The sequence below is a fragment of the Gloeophyllum trabeum genome, assembly GCF_000344685.1.
Source record: "Gloeophyllum trabeum ATCC 11539 unplaced genomic scaffold GLOTRscaffold_00002, whole genome shotgun sequence".
Lineage (NCBI taxonomy): Eukaryota > Fungi > Basidiomycota > Agaricomycetes > Gloeophyllales > Gloeophyllaceae > Gloeophyllum > Gloeophyllum trabeum.
The window spans coordinates 1,238,922-1,254,652 of record NW_006920411.1 but is presented as its reverse complement, the minus strand read 5'-3'; the positions used below and the strand labels follow the sequence as shown (position 1 = coordinate 1,254,652).

Sequence of the window (15,731 nt, the reverse complement as noted above, 5' to 3'; positions counted from 1 at the left end):
CCAACCGCTGGCCGGTAGCGTCATCTTTCGGCCATGCTTCGGCATCCTCGGGATCGGTAGGCCACGTCGGGAGCACATCCGGTGTCAAACGGCCAATGCCCATGAGCAGCTGAAACACTGTTCGAATCAAGTGCTGTGGAAAGTAAGTGCCGAGCGTCTCTCGGGTTTCGTTGCACTCACCCGCAAGCTCGGGTCCTGTGTAGCTAGGTAGCTTCGCTCGAGGCGGTCTAGGCGCTCCTGCGACTGCTCCTCCCCTTCCTCGTCAGTCTCGCTTGCATCACCGCTGCCAAATGTCGTGGTGAACTGGTCTTCGAGCGCTTTCATACGGGTTTCCAAGTCTTCGAGGCGTATCTGGAGCGCTTCATTCGTCTCTTCAAGCTCCTCGATTCTGGCTTTGTGACGTGCTACGGCTTTGATGGTCTTGTCTAGCTGCGCTTTTACCCCATCTGCGGTCTGTTCTGTCTCGGCAAGGCTTTCTTCCAGTGCTGTTATCTTGGCGATCATGGCCCTGTTTGTGGCCACTTTCGCCTGTGGTTCATCCTCGGCGGGCATGTTCTAACCGATGAGCTATGAGGCTGGATGAACCGGGGGCGTTCAGAACCTCAAGTGACTGTCTAAGCACGATTTCTCTCCATTAACTGCTGTCTAGTACATGTGATGGACCTGCTGTAGAGTAGTAAAGAATATCTGCCTAATATCGAAGTCCTCTGCACCTCTTTACGAGTCTCCATTACCAATTCAGACCAGTGAGGATCCGAGCAAGAATAGAATCGGCAGGAGCACGAGGGACGTGCTCTGTCAGCCTCCGGGATAATGTGTGGGTATTGTAGGGATAATCTATTGCATATTCTAAGGACAATGCGTGGGGAACGTTCCAATACACCTACATTATCCTCGAGGAGCATTGGGAGGGCATTGCTGGTGTATTCTACGCATATTGTCTCATTTTCCCTGGAATACGCGCGGTGCACATTTTAGCATTTTGTGCGGTGCTTGTTAACCATGGGTTAGCGCAGGATGCTTTTGATCAGCCACAAGTTCCGACCTTGCATTAGTTACCTTATTAGGCAGTCCAATATTTCTCTCCTCCCGCCACCATGGACGTCTCCGAAATCCTAGCCTCCCATGAAGCCCGACAGTATGTTCGGATTCTTGCCTAGTTGAATGCTTCCCTAACAAAGTATATGTAGAAAGCTGAACGTTGTCGAGAAGGAAATTCCTCTCGTAATTGATGCAGGTTACCTCACCGTGACCGACCTGAACCCAGTAGACAAGGAAAGCTACGAGTAAGCCAGCCCATCCCCTTCCCATTCCCTAATTAAAACGTATCCAGAGAAGACACGGAAGCCTACCTCTTAGCCACTGCGCGTGACGGCGTCCAGGCCCTCTTCTCGACGCTCTCCGCCCTCCCCACCGTACCCTCGCCTTACGGGCCTCTCACGCAGCTGCCCCCACCGACGACCGAGCTTCCACGCGCGAAGCCGTTGCCCAAGCCAAAACCCCCGACGAAGTGGGAGCAGTTCGCGAAGGCGAAGGGCATCCAGAAGAAGCGCAAGGACCGCAAGGTGTGGGACGAGGAGAAGCAGGAATGGGTTAATCGCTGGGGATGGGGCGGTAAGAATAAGGAGGGCGAGGGGGCGTGGCTCTCGGAGGTTAAACAGGGGGCCGGTGCGTTCTCAAACTTCTGTCTTTTGTATTCGAGGTTCTGACACCCTGCCCTCTTTACAGAGGTAGACCACGACCCTGCCCAAGAACTCCGCAACTCGCGCAAAGCGCGGGTAGCCAAGAATGAGCGGCAGCAACTCCAAAATCTAGCCCGGGCCCAGGGCTCGTCATCGCAAGCGCCCGAACGTGAAGAACGTAAAAAGGATATCGACCGCACCCTGGCCACTACGCGCATTAGCACGGCCAGCATGGGACGGTTCGATAGGCAGCTGGAAGGCGAGAAGAAGTTAAAAGGCGTCAAGCGGAAATTCGAGCCGAACGAACGGTCCATTGAGGAAGAGAAGAAGAACTCGCTGGCTATCATCTCCAAGTTAGAGAACGAATCCAAACGAGCAAAGAAGGAGAAGTCGGGCGGAGACGAGGTGCTCAACGTTCGCAAGGCAATCAGGAGCGCGAGCGGCGGGAAGGGGAGCGCCGCCCTGACGAGGAATTCATCAAAACCGAAAGGCAAGAAAGGAAAACGGTAGTCTCTCGGCGCCTTCGCCTGGCCTTGTTACTTCATCGCGGTCTCCTTGCACCACTTCTGCTGTTCGTGTTCAAAACACTGTCATTGCTGGATGCATAGGTGTAGGTACATGCTAAATACAATACATGTATGCATTGAGAAGTCGGCTGCGCCCGAAAGTCCTCAGTCAGCCGGCAACCTATTTAAGTCTGCCTTGCCCTCCTCAATCCACTCCTTCTTGACCAGCTGTTCCCGATCATTATAATATAGCCTGTACACCAGCTTGATCGTACTCTCGCTGACACCCGCCACCCCAACGATGTCCTTGATGGGCTTCTGTAGGCCGAGCAGGTGAACAGCAAAATAGATCGCCCCTCCTGCAATGGACACGGGACTACGGCCGACGGCAATACCGCGGTCGCGCGCGACCTGAATGATATCCTTGCATATGCCCTGGACATTGGGCGGGAGTGCAAGGTGATTGCAGTATCGGATAAGGAGGTCTTCGGGGTTGGTGGTAGTCGTACCAGGCCCCGCCTGCCCGTGCTTATTCGCGGACGCGCCCGGGGTGAGGTTGAATGCCTGTTCGAGTGCCTTATAGCACTGGCCGAGCACCTTCTTCGAGACCTTCGTAAGGTTGCAGATTTCACGGAACGTCCGTGGGACGTGGGCACGCCGGCAAGCAATAAAGATGCATGCTGCAATGACAGCATCGAGAGGCTTGCCCCGCAAAAGCTTCTCTTCATCTGTGCGCTTATAGAGCTGCTTCGCGATATCGGAGATGGTTTTTGGGAGGGAGAACTGGTCGCACCACGAGGCAATGTCGCGGAAAGCTGTGACGAGATTGCGCTCGGAACGCGAGTGTTGAGAACGAGAGGCGGCACGCTGAAGCTCCTTTGCAATGCCAGAGCCGCCATCGCGAAAAGATATCATGGTGTCGAGCTGTTCCATACCCTCCATGAGAGGGTCGGAAGCCGCACCGACACGGGAGGGGTCGTCGCCTTCGTCATTCGCGAACGTCTGCATGCGCAGTATAAACTCACGCAGTGACTGCACGAGCGCTGAGAAAAACTTACGCGCCATTCACTCCTCGTGTCCACGATCCTGTCACCCAAGACGAGACCGCAAGTGCCACAAACAAGGTCTCCACTGGCAAACTCCTCAATGATATTTGGATTTGGATCCTTGCACTCTGGACAGATCAACCGCACTGCGAGGTCAGGACCGAAAGCAGGTTGTGCGGGTTGGGGTGGCGCATGTGTGGCCGCAAGGGGGAAAGGTTGAGAATAAGACATATTAGGTGAGTCTTGTTAAGACGACGAGTGATCTAGGCTAAGAAAATAGGATATATGCGTGCTGGACAAGTGAATGACCAGTACTGGTATTGACGCTGTTGGCTGCAAGGGATATAGGCATGGTCAATGAAAACTATGCCGTGGCTTGCACCTACCGATGGCCACAAAACTAAGCAAATAGCAGTAATCTATCAATTGCCAAGGCAGCTAGCGAGTTTCAAGACCGGCAGGAGCGACGACAACGACGATAAAGAAGCGTGGGCGGCGTCTGCGATGGTGGTCGGAGGAAACCAGTCGACGGTGGCTGTGGTCGTCCGTCTGAGTCCTTTGTGTGGGTCATGACTAAGCGAGGCGTAGCGCTGTTGCTGCACCGCCACTGCGCACTAAATTCTCCCAAGTTCCAGACTGCAGTTTCGTCGCTCACAAGTTCGTAGCTTTCCGTAAGGCAGAGCCAAAATTACATTGTGCTGTAGTAAAGGCAGAAGAAACCATTGCAGGCAAGACACGAATAAACCAAGGCGTACACGAGAGCCAACAGCATAAAGCATAACATGACTACTACCACTAGCTAGCTTCTTACAGTCCGCCGAGAAGGGAGGGAGACCAAGTACGAAAGGCATATATAATGTATGTCTGTATGTGATGATATGGGATGGATGATTTGCATTGGATCTTGAGGTGTGAATATGCACGAGAGACAAGAATGCTGGGTCAAAGAAAAGGGAAAGGAGAAACAATGCGGGGGAAAGAGAAAGGCGATTAATAATAAACAGCTTGCTGAGGAGGGGGAGCCTCGACCGGGTACATCTCGTATTGCGGCATGTGCGACACGTCCATGTACTGCGGATAACCGTACTGTTCCGGATAATAGTACGGTTGCTGGTATGGGTTGTACAACATCATGCCAGGTTCCAGCTGATACGCCTGAGGATGGCCGTCACCATTGACACGGGCCTCACTCTCGCCAGAACGCTGAGCCTCGTCACTTTCCTTGGGCTGCTCGGATGATTCCTCCGTCGCCGCAGAGTCCGGTCCGACAACAGTGCTCCTCAGAGTCGACGGACGATGGGCGTGTCCCGCTTTCCGATCCGCGTGCTCTGTTGGAGCACGAATCTCGACACGACTGCTCTGACGGGGTAACGTGAACAACGGTTGCCCCGTCACAGGGTCGATGAAGCCATTAAAGGACGGTGATGGCGAATGCGAGTAGAAGTCAGGTGAGGACATGGAGTGGTGAGGTGTATGGCCAGGCACGAAGGGTGGCATGGGTGGCGAGACAATATGCGCATGCATGACGGGGCGAGGGTTGTACATGGGAGGAGGGGGTGTCGCTTGGAGGTACACAGGTCGGCCTGTCGCAACTTCGTAGGTCATACCATTGTGCGCCATCGCGATGCCTGGTGGCAGAGCCTGAGGATAAGCGTACGGTGAGCCAAAAGTGGGTGACGCGGGATTGACTGGTGAGAAGTTTGTCTGAAGGGGAGGTAGAACGGGAGGGGCAGGGCGTGGTCCTGCGATCGACGGTTCGGTTGGTGCAGATGCAGATGCCTCTTCAGCTGGACCTTGCGCAGAGACGTTGGCTGTAGGCACTGGGGTGGTCGATTTGCTGCTCTGAGCCGTTTGCTGAGAACGGACTTGTTCAGGGAAGGCCTGAAGTGGCTGCGAGGGAGTGAATGGAGGGGCCGCCGCAGCTTGCTCTGGCAGTTTGGACGACCCTGCCTGCGCGTGCACAAAAGCAATGGACTCCTCAACAACAACTGCTGCAGGGGTGGATGCCTCCGTAGACAATTCCGACGGTTGCTCGACCACCGTGACGGTCGACTTTACGGTCACGGTCTCTACTACCTCTGCGGCCTTCTCCTTCCCTGCTCGTTTGGGTAGACGGACCATGATAACCTTGTCGTCGTCGTCCAGACCAGGCGTAGAAAGCGAACGTGGCGCCACATTCTTGGGAGATACATAGGGACGCGGTGGCCCTCTGATGACAGTGCCTCCTCGCCTCTTCTCGCCCGGGAGTTTCACGCGATAGCCTGGACCAAACCCAGCCTGCGGTTTGAGAGAGCGGTCCTCGAAGTGGAGGAAGGCTTCGTGCCTCTTCGTGAACGGCGGCTCGGGTTTCATCGCGAATCGCGGACGGTCTGAGAAGGGAGCTGCAGGGAAACGCGTCCGTGCTGGTGAAGGCGCGAAGCTACCGCGGAAAAACCCGCCGCGGCCACGCCCTGCCACAAAGCCACCGCGCCCTCTGAACGGGCCGAAACCGCGTTGCGCTGGCTGCTGCTGCTGTTGCAGCTGACGCTGTTGTTCCTCCCGTGCAGCGCGCCGTTGTTCTTCGCGGCGCTTCATCTCCTCGAACCCGTCGTGAGTCCAAGGACGCTCTACCGGGGGCAACTGCGACTCGTCCCGCACCGCCTCTCCTTCCTTCTCTCCTTCCACACCTGACGGCCGTCCACCTTGGAATCCGCCACGGCCACGACCTCGCATGGAGAAGCCACCCCGCCCGCGCCCACGACCCTGCCACCGACCTCTCCACCAGCCACTCAGGCTACGAAGCTCCTTGTCCAAGAGGCGGTCGTCGTGTCCCCAAAATTCACCCACGACAGGTACGTACGACGGGTCAGACTCAAGTCGACGCTGGTACGCCTGACGCGCAGTTTGACCCGCAGGACGTCTCTGGGCGGGCCCTCCGGGCGGGAGACGAGAGGCCTGATTCGATGCATTTTCTTCCGGTTCCGAGGCCTCTTCCGCGGCAGGATGTTCCTCGGGGGGCTGTGGCGAGAGAGGCGGTCCAGTCGAGGGGCCAGGCTCCGTGGATGTCTCGGAGCGAGGTGCAGCAGGTTTCTTGCCACCTTTCTGCAGTTTTTGCTTGCGAGACGGCGGAGGCGACTCGACGGTATGCGTTCCCAGATCAGCAAAGTCGATAACAGGCAGGTCGGCCGGCCCGTTACGATGCTCGTCCGCAACCATCTCCGACCAGTCGACAGAGGCGCTGACGAAGATGCCCCCGTCGCCGTTGGCAGGTTTGGATGAAGGCTCACCATTGATGTGCGGGGTATCGTCCTTGTCCGCAGGGGGAGGACTTTGAGTAGTACTGGGCGTCACGACCGAATACTGCTGCCCGCGAAGCCCATCTTCAGATACGAGCTCGCTCTCCGACTCCGAGTCAGAGCCAAGAGAGGAGTCCGCATCGTCCGTGTCAGACTCGGAAGTGATTTCGCGCTCAATCTCCTCGTCACTGTCAATCAATTCCCTTGCCCGGGCTCTCCTCCTGACCACTCGCGATTTCTTCGGCCGAACCTGATCCTTGGAGACACCATTCGTTGATTGCTGGGAAGAACTAGATGAGGCGGGAGCAACGGAGATCGGCATTGGCGATGACTGAAGGTGTTCGGCAGGGGTCAACAACGTACTTGAGAAAATCAAAGTCGTTGCCGTACTTAGCGTAAATATGAGACTCTGAAACGCGTGGAAGACCTTGAGACGAGGATGTGAACTACAAGCTGTTTTCCAGAAAACAGAGCGACGAGATATACAAGCAAATATTCGCGGGGATTGCGAAAGGCTGCGGAGGGCGTTGGAGACGATGATGGAGGGGTGTGGGCACAGCAAGCAAGACGACACAAAGCAGGCTGTGTGCGGCTCCGTGGCTGGCCAATTCACACTCCGCCCGCGTCTAGTCATTTCAACGCCATCATGCTCAACGACAACGACAACGATAAACACAGCGGTCAACGACTCGCAAACGTCTACAAACGCGCTCTCGACTTCGGTGCCAGCTTCTGGTCTGCTAACCAACGGACGACACCGTCCGTGACAGGCTGCCTTGCCTCGACCATAACCCAATGCCCTTTCCCTTCTAGGGCGACCTCGTGTATTCTTGGATTCCGCGCTTTCTGAGTCAGCAACGCTCTCGAAGTGGGATCCTTGGTGCCCCACATGAACAATACGGGCACGTCTGCAGGAGGGGAACTGGGTAAATTGGCAGCTGCAAAGGAGCGGTGGTCAGATGGATGACTCGCTCAGAAACGGCTCGACCTCGAGGCACGGACACCGACCTTTCTCTTCCTCGAACCGAATTTTGCTGGTTCGGTAATACGAAAGAGGACCGTGCATGTGCCGGAGCTGCTCGAGATAGTACTCCAACTCCTGCCATACTCTCAGCCTCTGGATTAATCGTGTTCTCTTGGGTTCCTACCGCTCACCTTGTCGTCCAAAATGCACTTCGCCTTGAGATCTTCCACCACCTTCTCCCCTCGCAGGATTGGACGCAGCGCTCCCGGCTTGGTAAAGTTGACGCCGCCATTGGGACCTCGGTACATCAGAGGCAACATCGTTCGTAACTGCGTCTCATCAGTTTAGGCATGCCGCCATTCAGCAAGCCTTACTCACGTTGGACTCGATCTCTTTCGTGAACTTGTCATCCGCAAAGTACAGCTGATACCCCAAGTTTGGCGCATGCTCAACTATCCTTTCCAGCGGGACATAGTACGTCGAAGGCGGGGTGAACGGGACTGACAATCTGCACCGCGACCGCCCATTCACTTCCTCGTCCGCCATCACGAAAAAAGAACGTACATCACCAGAGCCAACAGCCTCTCAGGGTGCCACAACGCGAACCGCCCAGACACGAATGCACCCCAATCATGTCCGACCACCACCGCCTTGCCGACCCCGACGACGTTCAACAGCGCGGCCAAGTCGTCCGACAGCCTCTTCGGCGAGTACTCTTCCGGTTCCGCGGGCTTGTCCGTCCCGCCGTATCCCAGCATGTCGGGCACGACCACGCGGTACCCTTGCCTTACCCATGGGCGTATCTGGAATCTCCAGCCGTACCTAATACGAGTCAGGCCCGCAATGTAATAGTAGACTGGCATGGACATACCAGCAGTCCGGGAAGCCGTGTACGCAGAGTAAAGTTGGATTAGCTGCAGGGTCGTAGTGCTCGGGCTTTTGGTCCACGTAGTGGTACCTCCGACCTGTGGAAAGCAGCGCATACTTGTGCTCGAAACTGGCCGGGTCCGAGGGATCCATGCTTTACCTACTAGTTCTACTGTAATGTAGAGAACGAAGGCGGAAAGACGCCTGACGCACACATCCTCACTTTATATACGCCAGTTCCCGGTGCCGTGACCGGTGAAGAAATCACAGACTTCCGAGGATGTCGGTGTACAATGGACTAGATGAGAGCATAAAATACACAGTAAAAGATCCACCCCTCCGAGCATTATGCAAACATATCACCGCTCCCCGGCGGTCTCCGCCCACTCCTTGCTCCCCATCTGCACCAGCCGCGAGCAGCACCGCGCGAACGCGAAGATCTCCTCTTCGCCCGTGAACATCGAGCTAGTGCCGACGGTATCTGGGGATAAACCCTAGCAGTACGGTAAGCAGGTTTAGGGTCGCGCTTGGAGGTGATGCGACAGGCTTACCAGGTCGTCCATTACGCTGCGCATGTGATCTGTGACCTCTTTGTTCTTCGAGGCGTCGTCGGAGAAGACCTGGTATATGGGTACTTCGGACGAGATAAATAGTTTGGTCTGCGAAAATGTCATGAGTATCCTCTCTCAGGTGCCTGACAGCGGGCATACTTTGCTCTCATAACAAGCTGAATGAAGATAGGTCAGCACACGCACCACATGACACTACGGACCAACCTACCATCTATAAAAGTAATAAACCTCCGCGCCTACCCAAATTGAATCAGGCTCCCGCACACACTCCTCCCTAGCTCACTCACCATATCCTTTTTCCCCAAATCCATCTTCGGCACATCCAGCACAAACACCGTCCCGAACGCCTTCGTAATCTCCAAATAATCCGCCGCGCTCAACGGCTTCCCACACAGGTCCTCGAACCGAAACTTCGCGACCCTGCTCGTGCACTCGGGGACCTTGAGGGTGCGCCCCCAGATGTTGAGCTCGCGGTCGCGCTGGAGCGGGTCGGCGGGGTCGGAGGTGAGCGCGGCGAAGATCTTGTTGATCTCGTTGCGCGTCGAGTCGGTGAGCGGGTGGTAGTAGACGTGCGAGAGCGCGCGCGGGACGCGGCGGTAATCTGGGGATGGGTGAGCGCTTGGAAGGATAATGGAGGTTGGTGGGGCGCACCTGTCCCGGAATCGAGGTCCGTGACATCGAAGCGGGTCTTGAGGAGCTCTATGCAAGGGACGAAACTCGACCGCTGGATCCCGTTCTTGTAGAGCTCGTCAGGATGGCGACTGGTGGATGATCATGAATGGCCCCGCGAATCACCCAATAGTTTCGCGTACGCACTTGGACGTGATCACGCAGACTACTCCAAAGTTGAGCAGACTCTCGAACAGGCGCCTCAATATCATGGCGTCTGCGATATCGGTGACCTGCCATGGGGACACAGTCAGAGCGGATCGAGAGAGGCAAGCCCGCACGCAACAACCTTCACCGCACCTGAAATTCATCAAAGCACAGCACCGAGGCCTCCTCTGCCAAGTCATGGGCGACGGGCAATATCGGGTCCCCGCCGTGGGCGCCGAGCTTTGCCTTCATGGCGTGTATGCGCTTGTGCACGTCGATCATGAAGGCGTGAAAGTGCACGCGGCGCTTGCGCTTGACGTTCGGGGGGAGGGTGTTGTAGAAGAGGTCCATGAGCATGGTCTTGCCGGTGCCGACGTCGCCGTAGAGGTAGAGGCCCTTCGGGACTTGATCTGGGGGGATTGCGACGGGCACCTCTGGCTCGTCGTCCCGGCGGAATAGGCGAGAGAGCTGCGGTTGTTTGCGTTAATTGAATGCATGGAGTGAAGAAAGACGACGTACTAGGGATCCCTTCGGATGTACCTCTGGCACTGGAGGGGGCTCGTAGTTTGCCAACTGGTCATGGAGCTTCTGCAGCTTCTGGATGATCCTGGTCTGGTGGTCGTCCTTCTTGAGTGCACCCTTTTGAACGAGTGTGTGGTATTGTTGTAAGGGGGTAACGTGGGCTGTGTAAGACTGTTTAGAAGCAGCACTATCAGAACATGGGAACAGTTTACAGGGTTACAGACAATTTCGCGAGTTGTTCTCGCCCATTAGGTGGTGGGTATAGAAGGAGGAGTCATCGACATGGGGCCTGGCATGGGTGCCTCCCGCGAGAGATGAGTTGGATCGACGGTGCAGGATAGCAGGACGCAGAGCGGGGCGGGGGCGGGGAACGAGCGTGGAGTGGGCAAGGCGGCGCTGGGTGAGGTAGGGGCATCGCCTGAGGCTGGCGGGCTTCATTGCGTGGATAGCAGTGTGGAAGCAACAGGGCGGGCGTTAGTCAGTGATGTGATCTCGCCGGCTTCTCCCGGTGCCTCGGCGTCGCTCATTGGCCCGTCCCGACGCTCTGCTCGCCATGGACGACGACACCGAGGCCTTCGTCCTGCTCCTCCTCGCCGACAGCAGCCTCCCCACCGGCTCGTTCGTCGCGTCTGCCGGCCTCGAGTCGTACGTCGCGCACGGCTTTGCCTCCTCCGCCCCCCCTTTGCATTCCGCGACCAACTTCATCCGCGACAGTCTCGCGTCCTATGCGCGGAGCGCCCTGCCTTTCGTCCATGACGCCCATCGCGTGGTCGCGTCCCTCGGCTCACGGAATGGCACAGTACACGATTCTGATATCGCCCAAGCAATCGAGCACCTCAGGACGCTTGACGATTTGTACGAGAGCATGACATTGAACCACGTCGCGAGGAGAGCATCCAAGACCCAAGGGGTCGCCCTCCTCACCTTGTACTCCAAGGGCTTTTCCAAACCCTCCCTATCCCAGTTCACAACAGCCCAGGATAGCACCCAAGAAGAGAAACACGCCGCAGCCATGCTAAAGCTCGTGGACCGCTACAAGCTCGCAATCAGGCGCGAAGAAACGCAGGGGCATCTCCCCACCTGCTGGGCCGTCCTGACCGCCGCGCTCGGGCTATCTCTCGGTGCGACCCCCGCTTACCCTATATTGTGCCTGCCTCACGTCACGTACACAGAACGCAGTCGATTCCTGCATCTCTTCCTGCACGCGCGCTCGCTCCTCTCCGCCTCCGTGCGTCTGAACACGCTCGGGCCGTACGCCGCCCAGCAGCTGCTCCTGCACGCCGTGCGTCCGCTCGTCCAAGCCGAAGCCAACAACTGCAAGGCCCTGCGCACCGGGTGCATCGATCCCTCACCAAACGACTTCAACTTCGACGATACAGTCCACGGCCCCGCCGTCACCTGGCCCCTCGGCGAGATCCTCGCGGCACGCCACGACCTGCAGCACTCTCGCATTTTCAACAGCTAGCCCGGCAGTCCACAAGAAGGCTTCAGAGAAAAACAATACAGAGCCTATATGAAGCAGGCTTTTTTACACATCCTTCTCCCTCCCCCGCGGACTATGACGCCGTGACCAACGCTAACCGCGCCGACACCTCCGCTTGCGAGCGCACCAGCTCCGCGAGGTACGACACCATGAGCGTGTCCTGTTCCAGACGGGTCAATGCGTGCTCCTGTGCTGAGCGGCGGGGAAACGCACCTGTAGACTATCCCTGAAGCCGCCCTTCTCGAGCTCGCCCGTGTCCGCGCCGAACGTATCCATCAAGTACCGCCCGACCGCGGGGTCGCCCTTGACCTCCCCGGCGAGCACGGACCGCACGTACCCGAGGACGCGGTCGAGCATCGCCGAGACTGTCTGGAGGGACTCGGCGAGGGTGTCTAGGTCGGAGAGGGGCGAGGAGCTGTTGGAGGTTAGGAGGTCGACTGAGGGTCCGAGGTGAGTGGGAGGTCAGCGCGAGATGGGAGGGGGACGTACGGCCGCTGCGCTCGGCGTCGTGGAAGCGGAATTCGCAGGGGACGGGGACGAATACGCAGTTCTCCGGTTTGGGGTGGACGCCGACTGGCGAGCTGGGACAGAGCAGTCAGGGAGCGTGGGCAAGGGATGATCTGGCGGGTACGGACCTGACGTAGGCCTTGACGCCCGGCTGGTGGCCTTCCTCGACGCCGGTGTTTAGTGCGATGTGGATGGCGGGGTGGGGCGCTGTCTCTTGGGTGTAGAAGTTTTGTATGAGGGCAGAGTATGTGTTGAGGTTTGATCCCGTCGAGTACCTACAACCAGTAATGCACACATGAGGATTCTCCAAGAACCCTCCCCGGCGAGGAAACACTCACCACCCAACAATGACCTCCCGGGGGTGCACCCGGTGGTGCAGCTCGTACATCGTGCGGTGGTACTCCATGTCGACCGCGACGAGCTCGTCCGTCTCGTTGTGCACGACCGCGTACGACGAGCGCACCTCGACCTCGCCGCTGTCGTTGCGCACGCCGAGGAGCGTGCCGATCACGCGCGCCTGGTCGTCCATGCGCCGCAGGTAGTGGTCCAGGATGGAGAAGAGCGCGACGGGGTGCAGCGTGACGAGCGTCGGGGTGCGGCTGGGCAGGGTATGAGCATGATCAGTACTGTGCACTTTGAAGGAGGGAGGGGAGGGGGGATACGGACGGCTGGCTGCTGTGCGTCCCTGCGGGCACATTCTGGATGTAGACCGCCGACGAGGACGTCCCGAGAGGCATTTTGGATTTGAAGCAAGCTTCAAGGCAATTCTTTCGAGACTTGCTCGCGCCTGGAGAAAAAGCAGACCCCGCGCGTGCGGCGTTTGCCGAAGGCACCTCTCCTCACGAAAAACGCTCATCATGCCCTCGGAAGAGACAAAGGTGCGGTTGCCCTGGCATTTGCATGCGGGAAGCTTGCTCATGGGGGTATAGGAGAGAATCATCAAGGTCGTGGAGGTTGGCCGGGTGCGTGGATAACGTCGTGGCAGTTGGCGTGTGCAGGCCTGACGTGTGTTCGCAGACGGTCATGCATTATGGCTGGATACCTTTCATCATCTACGTCGGATATACGAGGAGCAGTCCACAGCCGTCGTTGATCAAGTGAGTCCCAGCGCGGTTACTTACTGGACGCTCGAGGTTGCTGACCGCTCGCGCAGGTTGATTAGTCCCCTTGCATAAAACCGCTCTGTCGCGCTTTGTATATTATCACCCATCCTAATCCTTGCATCGTCTCTCTTCTCGTGACTTATTTGCGTGCCACAAGACACCCGGGCTGATTGAGCAGAATTGTGAGTCTCCCTGTCAAAGTTTGGACAAGGATTATTCTTGTGGTTGGCGTCGAGAGGCGTCCCGATCGGTATCTCTGGCGTAACCGCTGTGGCAGGTTTAGCCAGGGTGCGACGTGCGGATAATGCAAGGCCAGATATGAGTTCATATTCTATCTTGTGGTTCTTTATCGCTGTTGGCAAATCCAAGCTTACGACGCCGTGCAGATTTGTTCGCCATGTAGCGCTTCAAGTAACAGACGATCCATGACAGAACGCATTTGCAAAGCACAGTCACAACCATTATACACGAGTATAAAATAATAACATGATGCAGCGAGCCCTCATAAGTAGACCCTCCTCAATTCCGTGGCAGCAGTGATCCTCTTGCACATCGGACAGAGTTTCGTGGAGCCCAGACACCGCAGCCAGCATTCCCGACAGCAGGTATGCCAGCATCCGGTACTGACAGTTGGCTCTGTGTATGGGTCCAAGCAGATACGGCATAATAAAGTTGTCGAGGACGAAACTCGCATCGATTCCTAGAGATCTCGTCAGTTAAGCCGAGCACTCAGACATGGTGAGTTTACGTACCAGCTGCTTCACCTTGTTTTCCAGCGCAACAACCAAAGCCGACGCGTCGCCCTTCTTCCTCGCCAAAGTTATCGCAAGGTCCATGAGGTCCGTCTCGCCGACGCCCATAACCTCTTCCATCTCGGCCTTCAGCCCATCCACGCCCGTACTCCCAGTTGCGAGCCTCCGGACCACTTTGCCCTCGGCCACCAAGGCTCGCAGGGTTTTGCGCTCGTGTGTACCTTCCCCATCGGCTTCGTCGTGCGCTTCCACGTCTACTTCCAACGATTCGCCGAGGACGTCTCCCTCTGTGAACTGGGCGTCACCGAATACTCCAGCGTCATCCCCGTCGACGTCGATATCCTCGTCAACGTCTTGCTGATTCCGGTCGAGGGTCGAGAAACCAGCGCCTACCCTCCTGTTAATGAGAATAGGGCTGCATGACTCGGGGACACTTACCTCGAAAGTCATCCGCGTCCGCGATCCTGACCTGCACATCCCCATCCCCATACGCCCTCCGTCTCTCTTCCCTCTGAGTCTCCTCCAAGACCCGATTAGCATGTGCCAGACACGAGTCCACATGCGCCTCTACCACATCTGGGTCACCCTTGATGACCTGGAGACATACCGGACACACCCCCTCTCCTCGTCCCGTGGTCCTCCTGCTGAAATGGCTGTCCTCTTCCTCCCGGGTCATCTCACGCAGCTTGGTGTGCCGTTGTTTGCGGCGTTTCATGATCGTGTGGAGGGTCTTGGTCGTTTGGACCAGGATGTCGGTTGTGCTGGTAGAGGGGGCGGAGGACAGGGCACTAAGAGACTTGCGGGCTTTCAGGAATGACCGCCGAGATCGAGAATCAAGCCTAGGTATGGCTGGATAAATTGCACGAGTTTGATTCGCGGACAGGACTTACCCCTCCTCATTCACTTCTACAGCCTCCATGGAGCTCATGTTGCCTAGAATATCCTCCACCCTCTGCAACTCTAGCACTGCGTGCGCGCCCAAAAGCCGTACGGGGATGACTTCGTCGCAGACTGGACATGGCTTCGTCTGTGCGCGCTTAGCTTCGGCGTCTCATCAGCTTTCATATAGTTTGCAGGCGACGAAGACGCGCACATCTCTTTACGGGCGAGGCCGCGACCTCTTCCGGTGGCGGAGACAGCGAGGAGATACTCTCAGTCTCGGCGAGCATCCGTTTCTTCCCCCTGCACCCCTCACGGTTAGCTCAGTTTGAACCAGTCTGACAATGGTCCGTACTTTGCATCGGATCTGGAGGGCATGGCGGCGAGAAAGTGTTTGCAGATATATGTTCTGGTTTTCGACAGGCTTTGCAGGTCGTTTGCGACGGTCTATGACGAGGACTTGGTGATGGATTGGAGGCTGCTGTGTTGGATGAAGTGCCGGACGCGCGGGGGAAGCAAAGGCTTCCCGATCCCATCTGATCGATCACTGCAGAACGTGGCTTCATATAGACGGCCTAATATGGTAACAATTCAAGATCCTTGGTTGCGAGTCTTCACCGGAACATGATTATTATGCGCAAGTTCCGGCGTTCTCAGGTGGCTATCAAACGAGGCACGTTCTGAGGTCTCTTCCACTCGAGCGACGGCCGAATTGGATATCTGTCTTCACCTCGGAGGACGCATGATCTCGTGAAGA

The 15,731-nt window shown here is 57.0% G+C and overlaps 8 protein-coding genes across 8 annotated transcripts; 3 read left to right on the top strand and 5 right to left on the bottom strand.

Annotated features, from left to right (window-relative positions):
- Positions 1–84: 84 nt before the first annotated feature.
- GLOTRDRAFT_125486 (uncharacterized protein) lies at positions 85–552 on the bottom strand (the record flags this gene model as incomplete). Its single annotated transcript, XM_007864046.1, has 2 exons — positions 85–117; positions 181–552. 2 exons carry the CDS (start codon positions 550–552, stop codon positions 85–87), a joined length of 405 nt encoding a protein of 134 aa, XP_007862237.1.
- Positions 553–1,086: 534 nt separating this feature from the next.
- GLOTRDRAFT_70386 (RRS1-domain-containing protein) lies at positions 1,087–3,749 on the top strand. The gene is made up of 6 exons (XM_007864045.1): positions 1,087–1,138; positions 1,191–1,286; positions 1,334–1,668; positions 1,729–3,190; positions 3,247–3,567; positions 3,621–3,749. Exons 1-4 carry the CDS (start codon positions 1,098–1,100, stop codon positions 2,190–2,192), a joined length of 936 nt encoding a protein of 311 aa, XP_007862236.1. The 5' UTR covers positions 1,087–1,097; the 3' UTR covers positions 2,193–3,190; positions 3,247–3,567; positions 3,621–3,749.
- Positions 2,354–9,462, bottom strand: GLOTRDRAFT_70381 (alpha/beta-hydrolase; the record flags this gene model as incomplete). Its single annotated transcript, XM_007864044.1, has 12 exons — positions 9,200–9,462; positions 9,121–9,148; positions 9,051–9,067; positions 8,892–8,999; positions 8,345–8,834; positions 8,038–8,295; positions 7,852–7,981; positions 7,665–7,802; positions 7,518–7,608; positions 7,268–7,447; positions 3,247–3,476; positions 2,354–3,190 (listed from the first exon to the last, which is right to left on the bottom strand). The coding sequence occupies exons 5-12, from the start codon at positions 8,491–8,493 to the stop codon at positions 2,354–2,356; spliced, it is 2,013 nt and encodes a 670-aa protein (XP_007862235.1). The 5' UTR covers positions 8,494–8,834; positions 8,892–8,999; positions 9,051–9,067; positions 9,121–9,148; positions 9,200–9,462.
- GLOTRDRAFT_125481 (AFG1-like ATPase) lies at positions 8,700–10,688 on the bottom strand (the record flags this gene model as incomplete). Its single annotated transcript, XM_007864043.1, has 10 exons — positions 8,700–8,834; positions 8,892–8,999; positions 9,051–9,067; positions 9,121–9,148; positions 9,200–9,513; positions 9,564–9,673; positions 9,729–9,814; positions 9,882–10,196; positions 10,248–10,411; positions 10,475–10,688. 10 exons carry the CDS (start codon positions 10,686–10,688, stop codon positions 8,700–8,702), a joined length of 1,491 nt encoding a protein of 496 aa, XP_007862234.1.
- A 115-nt stretch (positions 10,689–10,803) lies between these two features.
- Positions 10,804–11,715, top strand: GLOTRDRAFT_70374 (uncharacterized protein; the record flags this gene model as incomplete). Its single annotated transcript, XM_007864042.1, has 2 exons — positions 10,804–11,371; positions 11,423–11,715. The coding sequence occupies 2 exons, from the start codon at positions 10,804–10,806 to the stop codon at positions 11,713–11,715; spliced, it is 861 nt and encodes a 286-aa protein (XP_007862233.1).
- GLOTRDRAFT_54930 (eukaryotic translation initiation factor 3 subunit F) lies at positions 11,546–12,994 on the bottom strand. The gene is made up of 6 exons (XM_007863666.1): positions 12,907–12,994; positions 12,579–12,839; positions 12,369–12,515; positions 12,223–12,314; positions 11,947–12,170; positions 11,546–11,893 (listed from the first exon to the last, which is right to left on the bottom strand). Exons 1-6 carry the CDS (start codon positions 12,975–12,977, stop codon positions 11,807–11,809), a joined length of 882 nt encoding a protein of 293 aa, XP_007861857.1. The 5' UTR covers positions 12,978–12,994; the 3' UTR covers positions 11,546–11,806.
- Positions 12,995–13,097: 103 nt separating this feature from the next.
- On the top strand, positions 13,098–13,415 carry GLOTRDRAFT_125478 (Tom7-domain-containing protein; the record flags this gene model as incomplete). Its single annotated transcript, XM_007864041.1, has 4 exons — positions 13,098–13,118; positions 13,170–13,202; positions 13,258–13,337; positions 13,394–13,415. 4 exons carry the CDS (start codon positions 13,098–13,100, stop codon positions 13,413–13,415), a joined length of 156 nt encoding a protein of 51 aa, XP_007862232.1.
- A 430-nt stretch (positions 13,416–13,845) lies between these two features.
- Positions 13,846–15,264, bottom strand: GLOTRDRAFT_103219 (uncharacterized protein; the record flags this gene model as incomplete). Its single annotated transcript, XM_007864040.1, has 5 exons — positions 13,846–14,043; positions 14,096–14,492; positions 14,587–14,934; positions 14,986–15,145; positions 15,189–15,264. 5 exons carry the CDS (start codon positions 15,262–15,264, stop codon positions 13,846–13,848), a joined length of 1,179 nt encoding a protein of 392 aa, XP_007862231.1.
- Between the last annotated feature and the right edge of the window lie 467 nt (positions 15,265–15,731).